Genomic DNA, 24,343 nt, shown 5'->3' on the forward strand with positions numbered 1-24,343 from the left:
CGAATCTGCTCAGCTTCCAGGCAGCTCATGTTTCTACACCATTGCCAATCCCAAAGCCAAATACAGAAGCATCAATGTAAGGTAAGAAGGAGAGCAGAGCTGTGTGACTCCCCAAACCAAGGGCAGAGAGTATCATAGGATTAAGAGTGCTCCTCCTAGGGGCAAGGAAAGGGATCTGTAAAGTATTCTTTGCCTAGTCAAAGTGGTCCAAAAAAAGGGCAGGTTTTCTCTTGCTTGCCCTGGAGAGAATGCTCCTGGATCACAACGTTCCAGGAACAGCCTCTTCCTTCGGGGTGATCCACTTCACACATTTCCACAAGTGTGGTAGGACTGGACGAGAAAACCCCAAATTCCTCTAAAACCAGACTGGAAAACTTCAGTAGAATGGGAGAAACCAGTGCCAAGTATTAGAACCAGGGTCTAGCCCTGTGCCACTTGGGGCAGATTACCTTCTCTCTGGGTCTGTTTCAGATTCCTACAACATTAGGGATCAAAGTCCTTAGGGATCATCTGACCAGGGGGTGACTTTTTTGCGCTATGGGCCCCTTTAGTATTCTGGTGAAACCTAATGGATCTCTTCTCAGAATGTTTCCAAATGTACAAAATCTATAGGAAACCAGTCATATTGAGATATATTCCCCCCCCATCCATATTCACACAGACCCCAAGTTAGGAACCCCTGATCCAATCAGACCCTGTCATTTTCCAGTGGGGTGCCTAAAATCTAGAGAGGGAAGGGAATTGCCCAAAGTTAGTTAATGGCACAGATAAGCCGTCTGTACTATGGGGATGCTTTTTCTGCTCCCTCTCCCCCAGTAAGAGTCTGAAAGAATGGCTATGAAAATGTCCAGATGGATGGAAAGTATTATTAAATCTGCTTTGCACTCTTGATTTTTCTTGCCCAACTCGGTTCCCATTAGGCCACCTAATGAGCTCCCAGTACACAAGCAGGAGTTGGGAGACCTTCAGCAGATCTGTTTGATGGTAAAGGGAGAAGGGAGGAGCCTGGAGAATGACAAGATACACTGAACTCCATTGATATGGAAGGTTTGCTTTATTTCCAGAAGGAGGGCATCATCACACCCAGGGCACTGTTTCCCAACACCAAGTTCTCCTGGCCCTGGGGCCATCAACAGGACTTAAGGGGCTTTCTTCAGCCTTCTCCTCCTAGGGTGGGCATGCTGCTGTCCTTTCCTCTGCAGGGTTGGAGGGCCCAAGTGGGAAGAAGAGGGCTCAACATCCTTCTCCTTTATGGGCTCAATGATGTGGCCAGGCTTGGTCACCACGCGGGGAGCGGTCAGCTTCTGGAAGGCCCTCGGAGTGTTCCAAGTGGTGCCCACTGGCATCTTGATGGTCTCTTCAAACTGATTCTGGTGGGTGAACGGGAACGGAAGCACATTCACCTGCAGAAGAGGGGAAAAGAGCTCAGGCATGGCACCCAGGGCTCTGGATGGCTCTAGGCTGGGTCAGCAGGGTGTGAAGCTCGAGAGGGAACAGTAGGCATCTGGGCAACACTGTAGGTCATGGAAAGTATAGGCCACAGGGGATGGCCTCACATCAGGATTCTACAGTAGAGAGGCAGTGTGGTGTAATGGAAAGGGCCTTGGATTTAGCAGCAAAGGACCTGGGTTCAAATCCCAGCTTTCCTGCTTATTTGCCTGCATGGTCTGGACAAGTCCTTTCTTTGGACTTCAGTTTCTTCATCTGTAAAATGAAGTGTTGGATTTTCAATCTATGATCTTGTGAGTGACTGGCACACAGAACATTAGCTTCAAAGTCAGAAGACCTGGGTTCCAATCTTGGCTCTGACACTAGGTGTGGGCCCTTGTGAACACTCAACTCCTATGCAACCTCTTGTAGGAGCCTTCTTGGGTGCCTCTGACAGGTAGGGAGTCGACTCCCTCTTAGTCCTGACATAGCACTTTGTTTAGGTTTCCCTAAAGTGTGCCCGGGGAAGACCAAAGTGGGGGGGGGGAGGAGGGAGGGAGGTCCAATTTATACTTTTTATCCAGGTCAAGATATAAAGACCCAATCCCAAAGTACACATGAACTTTCATACTTAAGGAATCAGCAGGGACTTTCCACCTTGAAAAATAATTGACTGCTTTGAGGGGTGTGCACCTCTGGCTTATGAACAGAACGAAAACAACGATTTTCTCCTTCTACTGATTAGCTACACTCCTTGGGCTCAGACTAACTCTTGCCATAAAGCAGAGTTTGTAGCGATTACTCTTCCACGGATTCTCTCCACTTGGTCTGTGAACAGCTTCCATATCTGGGATTCCTAGATTTACAGAGCTGGAAGGGCCTTTAGAGGTTATCTAGTGACCCTGTCCTCCCCCACCCCATTCAATCCTTGGTATGGCGATCAAAGCCTCTCTCAGATTTTCCCAGGCCTCTTACACCTGACACCATCCCCCGCCTACTCACCCATCTAGCTGCTCTGTGAACAAGACATTGGGTCTGACAGCATTTTCCCTGGCTGCTCGGGGGCACCCCCCCACCCTCCTCATCTCACCTCCTGGCTTCCTTCAAATACCAGCTAAAATTCCACCTTCCTAGTCCCCTTAACTTTGGGGCCTTCCCTCTGAGATTCTCTCCACTCTCTCTCATCTGTGTGCATCTGTACACAGATGTTGGCATGCTGTCTCCTCCATTAGACTCCGAGCTCCCTGAAGATAGGGAAGACTGTCCTTGACGGTTCTTTTTATTCCCAGCACTTAGCATGGTGCCTGGCACGGACACACCCAGATACTCTGACCACAACCCCTGGGAGGCAGGTACTGTACAAAATGTTGGGGCTCACAGAGCTACTATGTGCCAGAGGCAGGATTTGAACCCAGGTCTCTGCTCCCTCCAAGCCCTATGTTCTCTGGACTGTACGCTGCTGGCTAGCACACTCCCTATGGCACCGTGCTGTACGGCGGGGGTAGAACTATTCGGATCCACTTGCCCGTGAGGCAGCCAAGGCTTCTGTGACAGGCATAGGACAGTGGCCTGTACCAAAGCCACCTCCCTACCTGGTGGGCCACGGCCTGGATGTTCCGCTTCTCGCTGATGACCACATTTGGCAAATGCTTGTCTTTCCTGGGAGCAGCTTTAGGGGCTTTGATGAGAAACCTGAGCAGCAGAAAACAAGACGGCTGGTATAAGCACCTGAGCCAGCACAGCTCAGGTAGGGCTCAGAGGCTACTGAGAAGTGAAAGAGGATTCAGTTCCTTTTGGCTGCAGAACCCTCTCCCTTCTGAGGCTCAGTAGCCCTACCTGGAAAATGGGCAGAAGAACAATTAACTGTATTCCCTCCCTTCCACAGCTGCTGTGAGGATTTTAAAGGGCTCCAGAAATGTAGATAAATCATCTGGGGCTTACCGGCGTCTCTTCCTGGCACTGATCACCAGGCCCGGACCACCCCACTGTCCCCAGCCTGGCAGGCTCAGGTCAATATCTTTTGGCGTGCTTGCTTTCTCAGCTTCACGTTTCTCCTTCTGGAAGTCAGCGATGACATCGTCCCCAGCGAAGGCCTCCTTTATTATCTGCTTTTGGGTTACCTCTTTGTCACAGTCCTGGGAGGAGACCAGAGCAAGAAGCAGATGGGAATGCAGGTTGCCAACTGCTAAGCAGCATGGACCGCCTGGGGTGCCAGGTTGTGACACTGCAGCGCCCCCTGGGGGAAGCACTGCACAATGTCCTGTGTGCAAACTGGGCGGAGGCTAGGGAGAAAGTAGATGCAGGGCCCTACACTCCAGGGGAGTCCTCCTGGCGAGGATCCACTTTGCCTCCTTGCCTTGAGTAGGATCAAAACCCTAGAGTTGGCCAGAGGCTTCCAACACTAATCCATACACTTTGGAGTGCTCAGGCCCAGGCCCTGGCCAAGGCTTCCCGGCCCGTGCTCCAATTCACTCTGCATTGGAATCACTCCATTGTCTAAAGGAGGCTTCTGCAATACACTAGCTCAACCCAGAAATCAGAGGAGTCCTAGCTTTCTATGCACGCTGCTGCCCATACTTTCGAGCCTCTGGCAACACTCAAATGTCCCAGGTTTTGGAGGGAGGGGAGCCATCCAGGCCAAACGCTTCCTCTGACACCCAGGCAAATCCCAAGGTCACCCAGCAGGGAGTAGGAAGCAGTGAAGATATAAAGCTGGGAGACAGGATTGTAGATCTTGACAGGCTGGAACACTGGGCTGGACGACTCCATGTGGCCACAGCCTACCTTCCTTTTCAGACTTCAAACCAACCAAGCGGGCCTGGTCGCTGTTTTCTGACTTTGGCGTTCCACTTCCTATCTCCATGTCTTTGTACTGGTTGCCCCCCTAAGCCTGGAATGCCTTCCAGTCACCTCTGCCTCTTAGAATCCCTGCTTTCCTGCAGGGGGAGGCTCAGGTACCATCTCACTTCCTCTTCCTCCAAAGACTGCACTCGCACTTAGCTTTTCGTTTTATCCCCTAGGCCAGGGGTTCTTAACCTTTTCTTTGTCATGGACCCCTAGGGCAGCTTGGTGAAGCCTATGGAAGGGCCCCTACTCAGAATCGTGTTTTTAAATGCATAAAATAAAATATAGATTACAAAGGAAAACAATTACATTGAAATAGTTATCAACATGTTAGAAAAAAATAAATAAGTTCCTAGTGTCCAGCTCCTGCTTAAAAAAAAAAAAGCTCCTGCCCCTAGTAGAATGTAAGCTCCCTGAGGGTACAGATCATTTTTCCCATGTTGTCTTTAGATTCTCAGTGCTTACAGGGTACAGAGCTTAGCACAGAGGAGGCATGTGATAAATGCTGGGTGGATTGGATTAGCAGAGCTCACATGAAGCCAGGTTTTGGAATCTGCCTCGGCCCCCCCCCCCCCCCCCCAGAGCTAAGAGGAGGAGCGCTCTGCTTGGCCAGGCTGGCCTCCAATCACTGCTACTGGTACTGTCTTGAGGGGATCTGAGGATCAGCCAGGCCTCTAAACACCACCACTGCCCAGCCCCCCAGCAGCCCAGACAGGAGAGAAGGGACGGCTGCAACAGCAATGCTAGGGCTACTGTACTGGCGCGCCGGTACCCTCTCCTCCTATAAGGAGCATGCTACCAGAGTCATACTCACTTCCGAGTCTTCGGTCCTCAACCGGATAAACACACAGAGATGAGCCATCGGAAGGCGCCAACACCAGAGCTTTATTCAGAAGCCATCACAGCAAGCCATCATAGCAAGCCCAAGCAGCAAGGCCAGAGCAACAGAACAGGAGCCAGGAGAGAGAGCGCGTGATCTGACCACGCTTGTTCCTAAATACCTACCTAGCCCCTCCTCCCCAGCCCGCTTACTAGCCAATGATTATAGGGTCAGATACCGGAAGGGGCTGTCTGAGTTTAGCACACCAAGGGGGAGGGAGTGACGTAGGAGGCTAGGACCGGATACAGGGAGGAGGCATCTGGGATTAGCGCATAGACAGAGTACGTGACCTAGGAAGTCAGACTCAGACACTGGGAGGAGGGGTCTAGGGTCAGTGCTGCACAAAGGGACCCAGGAAGTCAGGAAGGTCACAAGAGGCATCTGGGGATGACGTTGCATATAGGGAGGGGACTAAGCAAAGGGAACTCAGTCCTCTGCCGTCCCACTCCCACGTGGCACCGCCCCTTGCCTCAGGAGCTCAAGCTCTGGCTACTTCCTTGCACCCAGCTTATCTCACATAGCACTGCCCACTGCCTCAGGGCTTCTCCGTATCCAGCCCATCCCAGTTCACCACGACTCTGCCTACCACAGCCCCTGCCTCAACTTCCAAAATACCCAGATCTTACCCTACTCTTGCCACAGTGCCCAACCTGGTAGCTGCCAACATCAGACAGTCCCTTACAGGCTACAGTAAAAGGATGCACCCAGAACAGAATCATAGCTGTTCCCTACACCTACCACCTGAGTGACCCTGGGCAAGTCACTAGTTGGCTTCTCTGAAAAAGAACATTGCACTAGTTTGAGCTCTGGGCTCCCTTCCAATACCAAATCTCCAATTCAATAACCAGCTTGGGTTAGAGGGCATCGGTCAAGCCACAGACCCATTGAATTTGAAGGAAGGGTTTGGGATGCCACAGTTCCTCCCAAGGTCTCCATAAAGTCTCTGCCATCCCTAAGCCTTAGATGAGGCTGAGCAGCCAGCAGTTTTCTCCCCATGAGGGCCCTGGGCCCAGCCCCACTCACCTCCTCGTCTACAATGGTGGGGACTGATAAACCGAAGTTTGCCTTGTGGGTCTTCCCAGTGATGATGGTATGCAGATCAATCATGGGCTCCTGTTCCATCTTGGGAGGACTCCTTTGCTCAGCCAGGTTATGCTGCCGCTGCGGCTGCTGCTGCCACCGCCTTTTCACTCCAGGCCTAAGCTGTTTCTGCTCTTGGCTAACTTCTTCCATGCCCAGAGTCTCTATGTCCTCCATGGTCTGTACTCTCTCTGGCCTCTCATCTAGCAAGGACTGCTCCTCTCTCTGGATGCTTGGCTCCTTGGGGGCAGCTGGAGCTGGGCTCACATGCTGTTCTCCATCTTGCCTCATTTTGTTGGCCTTCTTGTTTATATGCTTAGAGAGTGTCCTCAGTTCAGCTAACACCTCCTCGTCCTCCTCCGTCCTCCTGGGTGCTAGAAAAAGAAAATCAGCTATTAGGGGAGGGACACAGAAGGTGCCTCATCATTGAACAATTGCTAACCACCCATGGGTGATGGGTCTTCTGTGAAAGACACTTCCGGGACGAATGGGGGAGTATCCATATGCTGGACTTTGGGGACAGTTTGCAAACCACTGCCTGTCAAGTAGGAGGCAGACGGGCCTTGTAGTAAAGCACTGTAGCTTCCCCCTGGGTTCTATTCTTAGCTTCACCAATGACTCGCTGGATAATTAGGCAGGGAAACCTGCTGCCGTGGAGGACCCAGGGGTCAAAAAATCGGGGGTCTCTGAATAGCAGGTCATTTTAACTTATGCTCTACTGTTTACAAAACCAACAGAACCAATACTGTTCACTTCAAAATTGGAATCATTCCAGATAAACTAGAGGCAGAATTTTCCACAATGGCTGCAGACAGTTTACTCTGTCTAGTTACTAGTGGCACCCTAGTTTCAGAGCTGGAAGGCACCCCAGAGGCCACCGAGCCCAACACCTCATATTAGAAGATGGAAAGCGAGGGAAAGGGGTTTGCCCAAGATCCCCCAAGACGGATGCGAGGGAGAGTTGGAAGGGACCATCTAGGCCAACCTTTGATTTTGGGAATGAGGAAACTAGGAGCTGTTAGGCCTTGTCTTTTGGACATCCATCCATCCATCCATCCATCCATCCATCCATCCATCCATCCATCCATCATTCACTTTGATCAGAAGGAACAATTACTTTTCTTTTAGCAGGTAATAATAACAGTGAATATTTACATAGCATTTTAAGGTTTACCAAGTAAGTGCTTAATGTTATCTTGTGTGATCTTCACAACCACCTTGGGAGGTGGATGCTATCATTATCCCCATTTTACAGATGAGGAAACTGAGGCTGTGACAGGTAAAGTGACTTGTCCAAGGTCACAGGGCTGGGAAGTAGCTGAGGCAGGATTTCCTAACCCCAAGTCCAAACAATCTACCTCCAAGGCCACCATGCTGCCTCAGAGTTGGAAGGAACTCGGAGACCATAGAGTGCGTGAATGAGAACTCCTTCTACAACATCTGGACAAGCGCTTCCCCAGCCATTGCTTTCAGGCCACCAGTGAAATGTGCCGCCTCCTCAGCTTATCAGTTCCTTCTGCTCCAGACAGCTCTAATTGCCAGGAAGAAAGCAGGTGCCTGCTTTCAGAAGGCTAGCCCTCTGAGTTCTATTTCATTTCTGTCGGAGACAATGCAGCTCCCCAGTCTCTATCTCAGAACCCAAGACCTGACGTTCAGTTAGAGGAGAATGTTTTTTAAATCAAGTTTTACAGATGCCTTTTAGCATCATAATCATTTCTGGATTAAATACAATCCACCACCACCGACGCAAGCCTTCCCTTGCAACAAGGAAAACAGGTAAGTGAAACCAACTACAGAACATCGGTGTCTCACACATAGCAAAGGCAAGATTCTGTGCCCATGGTCTCTCCCCTTTGCAAGGACCAGGGGAAGAAGTACTTCCTCACCTCTGCCCTGGGGCCAAGACCAGCCATTATAGCAACATGGTATTCTAGGGGAGCAGTTTTTAAGAAGCCTCAGGGGAAGGGGACCTTAAGTGGCCTTGGGTCACACACCAGGCTTCCTGGCACTCCAAACCTGTAGTACTGATGCCCTCATTTCCCTTTAAAATCACATGGCTCAGTGCAAGCCCAAAAGCAGACAACTGTGGCTAAGAAGGGGCTTCTGCCCAATGAAGGTCCTGCCATGCATTCTGTTTTTTTGTTTTTATTTTTGTTTTTATTTTTTTTTTAAATGAGGCAATTGGGGTTAAGTGACTTGGCTAGGGTAACACAGCTAGTAAATATCATGTGTCTGAGGCCACATTTGAACTCAGGTCCTCCTGACTTCAGGGCCGGTGCTCTATTCACTGCGCCACCTAGCTGCCCCACCATGCATTCCGAATGAGAGCTGACGCTTTTTTATTCATCAAATGGGTGCATGGTGCACAGGGACAGATTTGGACTTGATGCCAGCAAAGACCCAGGGGTCAGAGTTGGCCCAAATAGAAGGGGCTGGTAACCTCAGGACTCAGCAGGTTTCTCCTTCTGGGAGGGCTGAAAAGAAAGGCTGGGGAAGGGCACTGGAGGGACTGTTTCAGTGATACAACCTGCCACATAAAGTCAGCACAGCGCCCACCTCTAAAGGGCTCTCCATAAGGTTTTACATGTTGCTGCCCCTTGTGACATCAATGCTGTGAGGCAAGCTTTACTGCCCCCATTTTACAGAAGAGGATACTGAGCCTGTTCTTTAGGAAGTGAAGGATTTCTCCCCCACAAGCAAGACCACATAGAAATGATTCTCATGGCACCAGAGAATTCTCAGGGCAGCTTACCTTTTGTTCTGTGTCCTTGCTTCTGTGACCCCTGGTTGACCTCTGACCCTTTCCGAAGGGACCGCCTCTCTTCCACCTCCTGCAGCAAAGCATCGTCCTCTGCCCCGGCCTTTTCTTCCTCCTCAGGCTCAGACTCTTCTCTGGCAACAGGTTTCTTCTGGATGTGAGAGGCCTGGGTGTTGACCCCACGATTCTTCTGCATCCAGGGGTTTGGTCCATTGATGCTCATCTGCGCTTCATTCACAACGTCAGGGATGAGCGCGCTGTCTTCTTCAGCATCTTCATCGTGCTCACTGTCAGAGGGCGCCTGAAGTTTCTGGGTCAGCTCTCTGTTCTTGGTCAACTGTTGCTGCATTGCCTTACGGGCCTGCGGGAGACACGGCAAGAGAGAGAACCTCAATCCTAGGGTTCCCAGCCCCATCTGGACCACTGCTCAAGTCACCAGCCTCAGAAACCCAATCGTGCTGAGATATCACGGACCCAGAGTCAGGAAGGGCTGGGTTGGAACACTTCTGCCCGAGACTACAAGCTGTATGACCCTGGGCAAGTCACTTCACTTCTGTCTGCCTCTGTCTCCTCACCGATAAACTGGAGATAATAAGGCCTTAGCACTTACCTCCCAGGAGAGCTCAAATGAATGAATGTAAGTGTGTAAAACACTCTGCGAACTCTAAAGAGCTGCCAGAAATACCAGATATTATGAGAGCTACAAAAGTAGTAGCAGACATGGTCCTTGCAGCTGCAGGGCTGGAAGGGACCTCAGAGGTCAGCTAATCTAATCCCCTCATTTTTTCAGAGTGGGACAGACTCTGGGAGATAGTAGAGGATAGAAGGGCTACAGTCCATGGGGTCACAAAGACAACTGGGAGGGGACGTGAGCAGAATCCTAACTCTAGAGCTGGCAGGGCCTTCAGAAGCTCCTCTGGAGTTTCCAAGAAACGAAATCAGCCGCTTCACCTACTCCAGCTGACGATACCTTAGCAGCCACCATCCCTGCCCCTCTAGATCCTGCTCATCATTCCCCTCACCCCCAGTGCCCACACCATCTTCCTGGTCACCCTGATGCTTACTTACCTCCAGGTCATACTTGGCCATAATAGCCTTTGACTTGGCCCATTTCCCACTGTTCTGGTGCTTGAGGCTCATTCGCTCCTGAGAGAAAGGATAGAGAATGATGTCTATGTGCTTTGGGGTAAGTATGCTGGGCCCCAAGAGCAGGAGAAGATGAGAAGCCTACCTCCATCCTGGCCTTTTCCATTTTTTCCAGCTCTTCCAAGGCTGCGGTGGGATTGACCTTCCGCAACTCTTCAAACTGCCTGAGAACCTCCTTGGCCTTTCTTTTCTTGAGCACTTTCTGAAACCTGGGGGAGGAGAGCCACAAAAGGAAGGAGTCACTGTGATGGTGAAGTGGGGCCACATCCCAAGAGCCAGCTTTGGGTACTGCCCCCCTTCTGAAGAGGATCGTGGTCCCTTTATCCTACTGCTGGCAGCCCTCCAAGCTCCCAGGGTTGCCCTGCAGGAGGGTGCTGGTGGGAGGTGGGGATAGAATGTAGGGGCGGCCCATTGCTTCTAGAAAACTGAGAAAGAGCCAACCCCTGGAGGGCTTTAAGGTAGTGGACTGAGAAATCCTACCAGCCTATGACACATCGCTCGCCCCTCCCAGATAAAACCAGAGAAGGTGCTTTTTAAGGAAAAAAAAACAAAAAACCGATAATGGTTATTTGGTCTGGGCAGTTCAAGAGGAGTATCACCTGGCTGGAGAATCCCCTGCCCATCCACATGGTCCCTTCTGCCACAGGCCTGAGTTTGGCGCCAGAGAACTCGGTGTTGCTTTCAGTTTGTTTATAAACTACTGCCAGTGGGATACTGGCCAAGTGCTTTCCCTCTCTGGGCTCTCAGTCTCCTCTTCTCAAGAGTGAGGGGGGTTGGATTAAGATGATCTCCAAGGTTCTTTCTAGTTCTAAATAGTGAGATCCAAAAGATCACTGAGCCCAACCCCCTCATCTTCCAGACAAGGAAACTGAGGCGCACAGAGAGGAAACAATTTGCCCACACACATGCAGAAGCTGGAATTGAACCCAGGTCCCCTGCCTCCAAAGCCAGTGCTTCTGCTGCTGCATAGCGCTGCCCCTGGCCAGAGGCAGCACTTTCCCTGAGGGGTTTACGGCAAGACATAAACCAAGCTGTTTCCCCTCTATGGAAAAACTCCAAACACCCTAAGCTCCCCGGGACCTTGTCTTACTTTTTGCTTTTGATTTTCTTCTCTCTTCGAGCCTTGGCCTCATAGTAGGACTGCAGGGCCCGGGCTTTCTGGAGCTCTGCTCGGCGCTGCTTGGCCTACAATGAAGGACAGGAATGGTGAGCCGAGGGCTGCTGGGCAGCTCAGGGAAAAGCAGGCATGCTGGACATGCCTGCCAAGGAGCGGGAAGGAAACTAGGGAGGGGCACACGGCAGCCAGGCACTAACCTCCTCCAGGCTCATGGCTTTCAGGGAGGCCTTTTCCACAGGCGTCAATAAAGGGTCGGTCAGAGGCTGCTTGTTCTTGTGGAGGAGGTTAAAAACTTCCTGTTCCAGGGGAGTTCTTGCCTTCACAACACAAGAGAACACAGGAAATATGAGCAAGGTGCCCATACCTTTCCTTCCTACCTCTACCTGCTCCACACCACTGGAGAAGAGATAGGAAGCTAGCCAAGGCTGGCTGCCCTGGGCCAAAGGTGGGCAGCAGAAGCTGTAAAACAGCCCTGGGGGGGGGGGGGGTCTCCTCATTCCAATCTGCAGCCTCAGGGGCCAGGGCTGCTAATGACCCAGGAAACCACAGAGCCACCATCAAGGAGTGAATTTAGCCAACTTCCTCCAACACCACACATGCCTCACAGTTCTAAAGCGATTTAAGGCTTAGCAAAAAGCTTTCCTCGCAGTATCTGAATAGGGAAAAGGGTCCCGAATTCGGAGTCAAGAACATCTGGGTTCAAATCCTGACTCTGGGCAAGTCACTGTTCTCTTGGCTTCCCTTGCTTTTCTGCTCCATAAAACAAGTGGGCTGGACTAGCTGGTCTCCAAGGGTCCTCAGCTCTAAAACAGATGCTCTGGTGAGATTTTCAGAAGAGAAAACTCAGGTCCAGAGAGCCTCACAGCTAGTTTAAGTGTCAAGAGGTTAAACAGAAGTCTCCTGATCTTGCCCAGACTGGGCTCCTGCCATGGCTTCTCACCTGCCTCTTGCTCTAACAGAGAGATGATTCCTCTCAATACATAAACCCACTGCAAAATGCTCTCTATGGCCCAGAGCAAGACCTCTCCCTGCCCCCCAACTGTTCTATGTTTCAGATCAGATCTTCCCCTTTAAATTTACTTTCTAGAGGGATGGTAAGGTTAGATTTTAAGATCAGCATTCTTTACAGCTGATGGTAAAGCAGGGAAGAAAATCTGGCTAACAGCTTCGAGGCAAAACCCATTAACAAAACTTCAGAACAGCCAGCTGCTACCAATCATGTGGACATATGTGCGTGATGGACTATTGTCACTCCCCAGCTTTGTACTGTTCACTTGTGATGGGATCAAACGAGAAAAACAAGGCATTTTTAGGCACCACTCTCTGGACGGCTGTGTTCTAGTGGGTTGTTTTTTCTTTTTTAAATTTCCTGAGCACAAAAGGACGTTGCCTGAACAAAAATATAACCTTTGAGTAATTAGCCTGTTTCCTGACAGTTCAAATTTAACCCCAGTCATTTCCTCACTTTGCCTGTAATTCCCTAAACTCCGCAGTGCATTTCCCACCATGACTTGGTTCTGTACATAGGAAACATATGGGCTGCAGTACCAGGAGCTGGACTGGAAGACCTCGAAGGTCCCTTCCAGTTCCAACTCCTAGGACCATCAGAGTCAATCCATCTGCCTTTCTCTTGCAGCAGCAGCTAGGAAAAATGGCCACTGATTCACGAGGCTCAGTGGGCTGGCTGCAGTCCTAAATCCTCAGATATATAGCCTCTTCCCCTTTAATCACACAGCTTTCCTTCGTGGGAAGAGCTGGCCACGATCATGATAAAAACAATAAATGACGAGGCAAATTTGGAAACAAGGTTTCTTCGTCATCTACCTAGAAAACGTAATTTTCGAAGACTAAAGGTGCATGGATGGCAGGGCCAAATCTTTGATGTCAAAGCTCTACAAATAGAACTGTTCCAGACACAGCTCACAATCTGCTACCCCTGCCTACCTAGAGACAGCCCTTGGGAGTTACTAGGACCCAAAGAATTCTTCACCTCTTCTGCACTTAGCTAGGCTGGGCTTCACTTCATGACACACAGTTCATCCGTGGGCCCGTGCTTTTAGCATGAGAGGATCTGTAAGGGCTTGTATTGTGCTGGCATGGCCAACAACACATTTCTTAAATAACCCCGTGTGGAAGGCAGGGAAAAGAGGCCAGATTTTGATTGAGACAACCTGGGCTCCCATCCCAGCCATCACTTACGGTCTGGGTGATCTCTTTAGCCCCCTGGCCTCAGGTCCCTTTCAGCTCTGAGGCAAAGACTATAAAGAGGAGGGTTTATTCCTTTGTAAAAGGAGAGAGCTGGATTAGATGGCCTCTGAGATCCTTCCTGGTCCTATGACTTACTCAAGAACCCCTCCACACTGTGGCTGTGGAGTCACAACAAATGAAAAGCTACAAAAAGGTTTCTATCATCTCCCCATATTTTCAGCTTAAAAAAAAAGAAAGAAAGAAAGAAAGAAAAGTTAACTAAAATTCGAGGAAATAGGACCAAAGCAATAGCATACAACTTAAAAGATTGACGGCCCTCTGAGAACTGTTCAGTGTCAGTCCTGTGCCTTTCGTCTGACCAGCTACAATGAAGAGATCAAGAGTTGTCACTCTATTAGTGTCTAAGAAAGGAAGCTCGGAGGTCACCCTGGTGGCCTAAACCAGTGATGTCAAACTCAAATAGAAATAGGCACCACTAAACTGTCCAGAAAGATCCCTGTGGGCCGCATATTGATTTAATTTTAAAATGTCATGTTATTTCTGTTTGACTAGATCTTTATTTATTTTGCTGAATATTTCCCCATTACATTTTAATCTAGTTTGGCAGCACTAACACGTGTGTGTTCAGATACCTCTGGCCTAAACCATCCTGTAGGTAAAGTGCTCTAGGTTTGGGGGGGAAAAAAAAAGGAAAAACAACAAAACAAAACAAATAACAAAATCAAACCCACAAAACCTCCAAGCCAAATAGGAATGCCTGTTATTATTCTCTTTTTTTCTAACTTGTCACAATTTCACCTCCTGAAAATGAATTTTAAGGCTCGAATGCTTTCATGGCTTGTGCGGGCCACCTCCAGTAGCCAGGCACCATGTAAGTTTCTGGAGCCCATGTTGTGTGCAGAGTAAGTAAGAGCACACATTCCGTGGACAGTCACCTTTCTCTGTTGTGTAACATCCTCATCCTCTTACCAAGGGAGGACTGCAAAATGTTGATTTGTTGATTATTCCCCTTTGGCTGTGACATGTTAACAAGAGGGTTAATGCAATGAGCTGTTTTATGTTTTCTTCTCTATGCCAGCCATTCAATGTACATTTGCAGATGCTCTAGGCACCCCACCCTCGATTCCATGCCTCTGATTGACTAAGAACTAGCTGCTCTGCAGTTCACCATGGTCCACAGCCTTAAAGAGCTACCCTGTCAGTTTTAGTCATTTCCACCAGGTGTTCCATTGGAGAATACTTCTTTCTTTCACCAGAGGCAGCATATTGCCTCTAACACTCTCCAGCTGAGGACACTTAACCTTTCTAAGCCTCAGTTTCTTCCTCGGTAAGATAGGGACAGCAATGTCTCTGGGACCTGCCTCCTGGGGTCATTGGGAGACTCAAAAGACCTAATACATGTAAAGTGTTTTGCAAACTAAAACCCTCTAGAAATATCACTTATTACTGCTACTTCTTGGCTGTTCTGTGAGCAACCTTTGGGCTCTGATATGGACATGCCGCAGAGGCAGACTTCGGAATAAGGAATCCCTGCTTCCTAAGATCGCTCTGAATGTGACTGAATTTCTCTGCCCTTAAGATACCAGAATTAAAAAAAGAAAATCATATCCCCAGTGCTGGACCTGCAGGAGACCAGAGGTGTTAAATCTGTCACCCAAACAACTGGGATCAGATTAAAATATCATTGGGAAATGTTTAACAAAACAGATAAAAATACAAAGCGACATAGGTAATGTTAACTTGTGGTTTTTGAAGGCAGGTATCTGCAGAGAAGCACCGGGAAAAATGATGCTATGTGCATAGAAAGTATGGAAAGGCATCACTAAACCTTTCCCTGTCTAGTTCTGGCATCTGTAACATGAAGAGGATCAGTCTAGACTCTGATCAAAGTTATCTTCAACGGCTGCCATATTAGTGACAGAACAGAGATGATAACATGGCCCCCACATTCCTCATGGACACAATTCAATGCATTGGAGGACTGAGCTCACATTGTGGGGGGGTGGGGGGGGAGTGGTGATGTTGGAAGGGCCAGATAAGGTAATGGGTGCAAAGCACTCTGGAATGCTAGAGAAACGGCAGCTATTACTGTTACTTCTCTACAATGGGATTTTGGCCATGAGGCACCCACCACAGCCATCTGGAGCCTTGGCACCTCCTTCCCGTGATGGAAGCTTGGTCCCTCCTTGTACCAAACGTACCTTCCAGGCCCCGAGCACCTCCTCGATAGGGGCATCTAGTACTTGCTCCTGCTCCAGAGGAAACACTAGCTGGGCTGCCCTCCGGTTCTTCAAGACTACTGGGTCCCACTTGTCCATGTCTTGGGAGGTTTTGTTGTAGGCAGCTTCCCTGTGGATCTGAAAGATGCAAAGGCAGCCAAGTGCCCAGAGTTCAATGTCAAAAGTCTTTTTGGATCTGATTAGAGACTCAGAAGGGCAGGAGTCGGCTTTTATCATGTGACCAGGACTCCGGCTTCCCCTGAGATCCTGAATGTCCAACACGTTGCACATGAGCCAGATGCCACATTTTTTTACTTAAATAGCCAGACTGTCTGTGTGTTGTACTGATGTCCACAAAATGCTCTAAGACCCAGATGAAGGATTCTAGGAGCCCTAGATGATCCTTCCTGAAGGATATATGGAAATCACAGGACAACATGTACACAGAATGAGGGGCCAGAGATGAGCTGCAATCTGAACTGGCAAAATATCCACACCAATGAGGATCACTGATCCAATGAGTTACTATTGGCCACCTCAAGTTCTGGGGTGGGGGGGCCAGGTTCTCTGGGTAATGTCTGATTCGGACCGGCTCTATGAAAGCATCCTCTTCCTAATGAAACTGCTGAAGCAGGGGCTGAGAACCACCACACCCAGATGGAGAAATAGAAATGGAGCTGGAATTGAGATGTACCCTAAATCTACCCCAGTTGACAAGAGGCACCCAGCCTGTTCGGTAACCCAATTCCCAATGATTCCATCAAAACTGATCCACCTTTAGTACAAGGCCTCGAACTGTGCAATTATGAAACTGACTTTTTTGAATTACTTTTGTTTTACTGGCCAACCCTATTTTTCAGTGGTTTAACTTATAAAATCTAGGCAAACCTCCATGCAAAAGGATTTCCGATCACATGGCCCATTCAATATGGAAAACAACGGAATGCCCTGACCTGGATTCTTCTTAGTGTTTTTTATTACAAGGGGATTCTATAGGTTTGGGCCTTTGCTATTTCTATCAAATTAGCCCATCCTGCCATCCCAATTCTTTCCTCTCTCTGTGTCGGGTAACTTCCAGATCACTCACCCGTTCATTCTCCTCTTTGCTAAGGGGTAACTCCACAGTCTTCTTTTTTCTGACCTTCTTCAGCTGGTTCTTCACGGTGCCCAGCGAGGAGGAAGGCTTGACGGGTGCCAGCAGCTCTGCCAGTTCCAGCTTCTCCCCTGTCCCTGTACAAGCAGCAAACTTCTTAGAACAGGTCGGGGGGGAGGAAGCGAGGGGTGAAGGAGACTGCTCCTGGGACCATGCAGTAGGGGAGGCTGGGGCAAACTCACTCCCCAGAAAGTGGGGAAAGTGCTTAGCACAGTGCCTGGCACATAGCAAGTACTCCCTCCCATCCTTTTCACCATAAACCCTCGACAGACTAAAAGCATTGCTTTTCCAAATACACTGAACAAACTGATACAAACACATGCCCATTTTAACACCTAATTAAATGTCCTTAGGCATTAGGTTTGCCCCTAATGAGGAAATCCAGTGAGGAAACAAAAGTAGTACTAGCTATTACTCACCTGTCCCAAACTGTTCTTTACTCTGGGTAAATAAATATAGAGCTATTGAAGAGGCAGGCCCAGCCACATAGCCTAGGGTGAGATATGGGGGGGGGGGGGGGGGAAGGTCCAACCCATACCCCAAATCCATCACTTTTAACTTAGAAGCCAGTGATTGATGGGTGACTCTGAAAGGCAGTGGGGAGTAGAGGGAAAATATTAGTGAACTACAGATCTGAGGCAGTTGGGTGGCACAGTGCATAGAGGGCGGAGCCTGGAGTCAGGAAGACCCGAGTTCAAACCTGGTTGCAGACACTTACTAGCTGTGTGACTTTGGGCAAGTCACTTCACCTATCTGCCTCAGTTTCCTCAGCTATAAGATATGGATAACAACAGCAGCTACCTCCAAAGGTTGTCCTTGTGAGGATCAAATGAGATAACATGCAAAGTGCCTTGCAAACCCTATAGTGCTTTAATGTAACTGCTGACTGTTTATTATTGTTAGCAGTGGCTATCTTATCTCCCTACAGTTACTTTGTCTCCCTCACTCTCCAGGTGTCCTTTCAGGGCTTCTCATCTCACTGTCTGCCCCCAAATCTCTGAAGGAAACCTTGTTCCTGGCATAAAGCAGCCGGCGAAAAGCAAGAACGTGGAAGTGCTTGCTGCCCACCTCCATGCTCAACACAAGGGCTAACGGTGAGTAACTAACCAGAGCTGCAAATGATGAGCAAGGGCAGCCTGTGCTTCTGTATCCCCATGACTGCAGAGGCAGACACACCTCCGGCTCTCCTGCTGACTTACCTTCAGTGCTGACACTGAACTCGGACACCTGCAGACTGGCCTCAGACCGCTCGGCCAATCTCTGCCTAAAATGAGACATAAGAGGAATGTGAACATGAAAATCGACGCACAGTGCCAACCAGAGGTTCGCTTGGTTATAGGGCAGTTGGGCATTTGCTAATCTTGACTTTTAGACCTCCCATCCTTGAAAGCTTTGCATAATGACTTGATATCCTAGGAATGACTGGAGAAGCCTTAAGAAGTAAGACGCAGTGGAAAAAGTACAGAATTTGTAGTTGGAAGCCCTGGGTCCAAATCTTGGTGCCTTTACTTGCTTAAGCATAAGGACCACCTCGGGCAAGTCAATGACCCTCTCTGGCCTTCAGGTTCCTTCTTTGTAAGCTGACAGGATGGACTAGATCAATACTTCTTAAACTGTGAGCCTCAACCCCATATGGGGTTTAAGAAGCGATAAATAAGGGCTTCTTAAACTTTTTCCACTTGCCCTGGACTTCTAAGGTCCCTTGCAGCTCTAGACATAGGCCTTTATCAAGCTGTCTCAAATTCATCTAGTCTCATGTGCACGTTACCTGTTCTTTCCATCCAGGCAACCAATGGTCTCCAGGAGCTTTCGATGTTTCCTCTCTCCATCATTGTCCTCCTTCAGACAGAAAAAGATACAAAGAGTTACTACACAGTCCAGAGGGAAGTGATGCTTAAGCCAATATGGGAACAGGGTGTGTATGAGTGAGCCCTCAGTTCTGTGTAATGTTTGTAAGGCATGGGTAAGCAGACAGCCAATAACGTGTAGGTATCTCAATATAAACAAAAAGATCAGCTTTTAACACTGGACGGAGAGAGATCAATGAGTAAGGCTGGTAGGGATTACTGCCAGGCCACCCGTCCAAAGGAAGGACCATGAATCCTCTAACATCCACTGGGATGTTCCATGTCTCTGTCTTAACCTCTGCTTTGGTAGGAAAGGCATCATCATGTAATAACAGGTACCGGCACCCTGATATGTGTCGTAAGTCACATAGTTCCTGGGGGTTTGACTTCCAGCTGTGCTACTTACTACCGATGTGACTTTGGGCAAGTCATCTCCCCTCTGGGACCCCCAGACTCCTCATCTGTCAAATTAGGGTGATGGACTACATGACCTCTAAGGTCCCTTCCAACTCTAAATCCTATGGTCCGAGATGGCCTGTCCGAGGAAAAGAAAACTCCGTATCACCAATACAGTTGTTCTGTGACATTTCCGTTTTCCTGGGAGAAATGATTATTTCAATTATTTGCTTCAAAGTTAAGGATGGTAAGGGATTTGGAAACGACCGTATATGTTAGGGATCAAATAAGCACCTTATAGTCAGATGATCATGGCAGTCTCTGCAGAAACTCAAGTTAAGGGAATGGGGAAATTCTGTGATGAGCAGAAATACTGATCTTGTTGCACTCCCCTGACCTTACCTCAACTTAAGGTTCTTGAGGGCAAGGAAGAATTCTTATACTTGTCTATATTCTATGTAATGCTCAGACCATATTAGGTGCTCCATAAATATTTACTAGTTTGATTTGAGCAGACAGGGAAAAACCCAAATATTTCTTTGCTTGACTGTTTCAGGAATTTATTACTCAACTTTAGGGAGGAATGCAGAGGCCCCTCTGGGGACTGGGTCCATAAAGTGAGTGGGTAACTATCAGTGCCATGATTTCTACAAAGACAAATTGGCTTCACAAGGGCAGAAAGAATAAGGTGCTGTTTGGGAGTTATAAGTGATCATCTCCCCATGGCACCTTTGCACTGGGGTTTTCTTGAGTCTTAATTCGGTAGTGGTCACTTACCTCATCTTCACTAGCACTCAGCGGGTAGTCTTTAAGTAAATCCACTACTTCTTCCTGTTGGCTCAATGCCAGAAGGCTGCTAGAAGGCAACAGAGAAATGTCACTACCTATAACAACCCTCCTTCCTCAAACAAATTCCAGCCCAACAAAACTGTCTCCTAACATGAGCCTGGAAGACTGAATAAAACTTTAGAAATCTGCAAAACCAAACACTTTCTATAAGAAAGGGGCATTAAGTAGGAGTATCATACAATTGTGTGACTACAGTTTTTGGTTTTAGTTCCATCCCTTAGTCCTATACTTCCTAGTCCTTCCAGGGTATCTTCTCAGGCTCTAGGCAAAAGGACAGAAAATTGAGACAAGTGGTCAACATCATTAGGTACATTTGTGGGTAAACCCTAACTATATCAATAGACTGGGAACTCTTCAAGGTCGGAAACCTCTTTTTCCTTTGAAACTTTACACAGCATGCTCTATGAATTGATGTTGCTCAAAATATTTTGTCAAGTGACAGGAATTTCATCACCTATTCCAGGGCAAAGAAAGTAACAGTGATGAAGACAGGTGATTAGGCCCCAACCCATAGTGTCTGGCATAGTAAGGTGCAAAATAATAACAAAGATTTGGCTAAAGATATTTTATATACAGTAACAAAGAATCACTTTTTATAGGAAGCAGTTTACTGTGGCAGAAAAAGGCACTGGATCTGGAATGAGACGACCTGGGCTCAACTGATGCCTTTGCCACTTACAAGCCTTGGGCAAGTCGTTTCACCTCTGTGGGCCTCAGTTTCCTCATTTGTAAAATGAGGGACTTGAACTGAAAGATCTCTAAGATCCCTTCCAGCTCTAAATCCTATGACCTCATGCAAAGTGACATCATATAGACAACTGCAAAATAACATATAGCATATAAAATAAAGGAATTAAACGTTGAAGAGAGTTAATGGGAATAAAGGATTGAGCACAGTCAGGGAGTGCCAGCATAGTGCCTGGAGATAGTAGGTGCTTAATCAATGTTTATTGATGACTGACTGATGGAGGGATGAATAAGTTATTCAACAGAAATTCACTAAGTACCTACGATTTGCAGGGCATTGTTGCGTTCACACTGACAGAGAGGGGAGGGGAGGAATACAAAGTTTAGATGAGACAGAACCCCTGGTCCCACTGAACTTACAGACAAGTATGTGGTCGCGGCAGGAATACAGAAAACGGTAACACACAACGTTTGAAAGTTTAAGTGCCTGAGACAAGTAAAAACAAGCTGCTATATTAGCGAAGGGAAGGGAGAGAATCCTTGCCAAATCAAGAGATCAGAGAAGGCCTTCTGGAAGTGGGGGATGACTGGGCAGTTAGAACAGCACGGTAGAAAGGGAGCAGAGGAAAGGGGCCCCAATGGGCTCAGCTGGGAGGGAAGGGTCCAAACCATGGAAGGGAGGCCAAGACGCAGGTTCGGAACCTGAGGGTGGAACAAGGAAGAGCAATCGTGACCGGAACAAATCGCGGAAAGCGTGGCAGAAAGGCAAGGGGTGCCCCACACTTCACCCCCCGGCCGTCGGAGGTTCCTGCTCCCTCCCCGGAAGGGAAACCCACGCCCCGACCGGGCGCACACTCGGCCCCCTCGACCCCTGCCCCGGGTAGCCTAAGCCCAGGATCTGTCTCACCTCTTTTCAGGAACCTTCCCCTTCATGTCGGCAAGCAGCTGGTATCCTCACGTGGCCCCGGAGTCGGAAGTCCGTCCACAGCTACATCCGGTCTGGGCAGCGGGCGCTTCCGCTTCCGGTCCCGCCTCTCGCTCTCGTCATTTCCGCTCTCCGGGAACGGGCGAAAGTAGGGGCACAGTCAGACCCTCGCGGGGAGTCCTGAGGGTTTGGGGGCTTTGAGGCCCCCCCCATTGCCTCCTGGCCATTGCCTCCGAGTCCCTCCTCTGCCTCTTTTTCTTCTGTCAGGGTTGTTTCGAGCTCCTCCCGGGTCCTGGTTTCCGGCGAGCCGGGGGGCGGGGCCAGCCGAGCTACTTACGCACTTACTGAAGACAGAGTGTCCCTTTTAACTGCCTTTAGGTGTCGGGTCGACGTAGTGACCTACCAGGACCTAGAGCTTGTTAGTGCTTGGGAGAGAGCTCACGGTCTAGGTTGGGATGCAAGGCACACGCCCGCAAGGTGGCCCCAGTGTTGGTGCGGGAACATGTGGTCAGTTTCCTCCTCTGAAGTCGCTTCCAACTCTAGATCTAGGATCCTATGTGGGACCTTGGGCAAGTTCCTTCCCCTCCCTGGGCCTCAGTTTCCTCCTCTTTAAAATGAAGGAGTTGAACTAGATGGCCTCTGAGGTTCCTTTCAGCTCTAGATCTCTGATAACGTGTGTGACCCTAGACAAATCACTTCACATACAGAACTTTTGGCCTTAGTTTCCTAATCTGTAAAATGTCATGGTTGGAATAGATGAGGTCTAAAATTCTTTCCAGGTCAAAACCTATAATCCATGTGTGACCTTGGGCAAGTGACTATACCTTGGACCTCGGTTTCCATATATGTACAATGAGAGAGTTGGACTAGATAGCATCTGAGGTCCATACCTGCTCCAGGGAGGGAGCCTACTATGTGTCCTACATATACATATACTATGTGCCAGGCATTATGCTAAGTACTTTACAAATATTATCTCAAATTTAAACCTCTTTGTAACTCTGGCAATCACTTCAACCCTTCTTGGGCCTCAGTTTTTTCCTCTGTAAAATGAAGGGTTGGATGAGATGACCTTTGAGGTCCCTTGCAGCTTCGGGTCCATATTCCTGTGATCTTATTGGTGGAAGTGAGATTTCCTGGAAACATTTATTAAGCAATGTGAAACTATGCCCTCAAAGTCATTAGATTGTATGTGCACATGGGCACAGCTCTCTGACTCCCTCTATGAGGGCTATACATACTCCCAAATGATCTAACACAGAAGAAAAGGATCCATATATAAAAAACCATTAATATTAGCTCTTTTTGTAGTGGCAAAGATCTGGAAACTAAGGTGGTGCCCATCAATTGGGGAATGGCTGAATGAGCTATGGTATATGAATGTAACAATACTATTGTGCCATAAGAAGTGATTAAAGGGATGGGTTCAGAGAATCCTGGGAAGACTTGTATGAACTGATACTGAGTGAAGTGAGAAGAATGAGGAGAAAAATTTCTACCACATTGTAAAGACAGTTTTTCGAGACTTATAATCTCTGACCAATGTAACAGCCCACCATGATTTCAAAGGACTCATTGAACTATGCTACTTAACTCTTGACAGAGAGGTGATAGACTCAGAGTGCAGAATGAGGCGTAAATTTTTGGACATGAACATCATGGGAATTTGTCTTGCTTTATTATGTATATTTCTTGCAAGGGTTCTGTTTTTCCTTAAAGTGTGTGGGGGATGAGAGGTTGAGAAAAAATGTGTTAATTCAAAGATAAAATGAAAAAGCATGTATTAAGCCCCTTTTGTATGCAGAGCCCTAAACTGGGCATGGGGTGATAAAAGTTAAGTAAGAAGGATATAATTCCTGCCTTCATGTTGTTCACACCAGTGGGATCAAACTAAAATAGAAATGGATGCCTGCCGGTCTCATGTTGACTTAGAAAACCACCAATTAATATTTCTGTTTTATTGTAATTTTTATTTATTTTGTTAAATATTTCCCAATTATATATTTTTTCATTTCTTTTCTTTTTTTTTAGGCAATTTGGATTAATTGACTTGCCAAGGGTCACACAGCTAGTAAGTGTCAAGTGTTTGGTCTGAGGCTGGATTTTTTGAACTTGGGTCCTCCTGACTTCAGGGCCAGTGCTCTATCTACTGCGCCACCTAGCTGCCCCCACCCCAATTACATTTTAATCTAGTTTGGGAAATGGTGGGGAAGACCTGAGGTTTGCATGTTTGACACCTCTGTAATAAGGAGGACTAACTCTAATAAGGAGACTCTAATGCATATAGCTATGATACATAACATTCCAAAATAAGTGTATTATAGAGAGGGAAAAAAAGTTTTAAGTGAAGAAAAAATATTGGGGCACATGGGAAATAGGGAAGACTTCTAATTTAGAGAGGAAGGGACAGGGTATTTCAGGAGGCAAGTAAGTGACAGAAGTGTGGAAGTTGGATTGAGCTCAGTGTGTTCATGAAACAGATAGGCCCTTAGTGCAGAAAGGGACCTCAGAGGCCATCTAGTTCACCGTTCATATTTTTTAGACGAAGAAACTAGGGCCCAGACTTGTCCAAGGCTCACAGTCTGCCACTTAGTGGCAAAATCGGGACTCAGACACAGCTCAGGTTCATTTTGCAGAGGGGGAAACAAGTTCAAGGAGGTTAATGATTAGCCCAAAGTCTTCTTGGGCAGTTTAGCATAGTAGCTAGAGTCCTGGACTTAGACTTAGGAAGATTGGGTTTGAATCCTACTTTAATTGCTTACTAGATATGCTTACTAGATACTAGATACCCAAGTAATTTCACTTT

General features: G+C 48.1%; 1 protein-coding gene across 2 annotated transcripts; it reads right to left on the reverse strand.

Moving 5' to 3' along the window:
• Positions 1 to 1,035: 1,035 nt before the first annotated feature.
• On the reverse strand, positions 1,036 to 21,601 carry UTP14A (UTP14A small subunit processome component). 2 transcript variants are annotated; one of them, XM_027836264.1, is made up of 15 exons: positions 21,520 to 21,601; positions 19,854 to 19,932; positions 18,602 to 18,672; positions 18,033 to 18,097; positions 16,768 to 16,910; positions 15,663 to 15,818; positions 11,451 to 11,570; positions 11,227 to 11,321; positions 10,222 to 10,345; positions 10,059 to 10,136; positions 8,985 to 9,351; positions 6,176 to 6,606; positions 3,370 to 3,563; positions 3,021 to 3,120; positions 1,036 to 1,403 (listed from the first exon to the last, which is right to left on the reverse strand). In XM_027836264.1, exons 1-15 carry the CDS (start codon positions 21,543 to 21,545, stop codon positions 1,140 to 1,142), a joined length of 2,313 nt encoding a protein of 770 aa, XP_027692065.1. In that variant the 5' UTR covers positions 21,546 to 21,601; the 3' UTR covers positions 1,036 to 1,139. The 2 variants fall into 2 exon arrangements, with proteins under 2 accessions (XP_027692065.1, XP_027692072.1); XM_027836271.1 differs by having other exon boundaries at positions 19,854 to 19,929; positions 21,520 to 21,594.
• Between the last annotated feature and the right edge of the window lie 2,742 nt (positions 21,602 to 24,343).

Source organism: Vombatus ursinus, unplaced genomic scaffold, assembly GCF_900497805.2.
Source record: "Vombatus ursinus unplaced genomic scaffold, bare-nosed wombat genome assembly UNPS02004437.1, whole genome shotgun sequence".
Classification (NCBI taxonomy): Eukaryota; Metazoa; Chordata; class Mammalia; order Diprotodontia; family Vombatidae; genus Vombatus; species Vombatus ursinus.

Coding starts and splice junctions, on each gene's coding strand:
- UTP14A (XM_027836264.1), bottom strand. CDS start 21,545: ATGAAGGGGAAGGTTCCTGAAAAGAG. Junction 18,098..18,601: donor TGCCTGGATGGAAAGAACAG/GTAACGTGCACA, acceptor GTCTCATTTTAG/GCAGAGATTGGCCGAGCGGT. Junction 3,564..6,175: donor CCACCATTGTAGACGAGGAG/GTGAGTGGGGCT, acceptor GTCTCCTCCCAG/GACTGTGACAAAGAGGTAAC.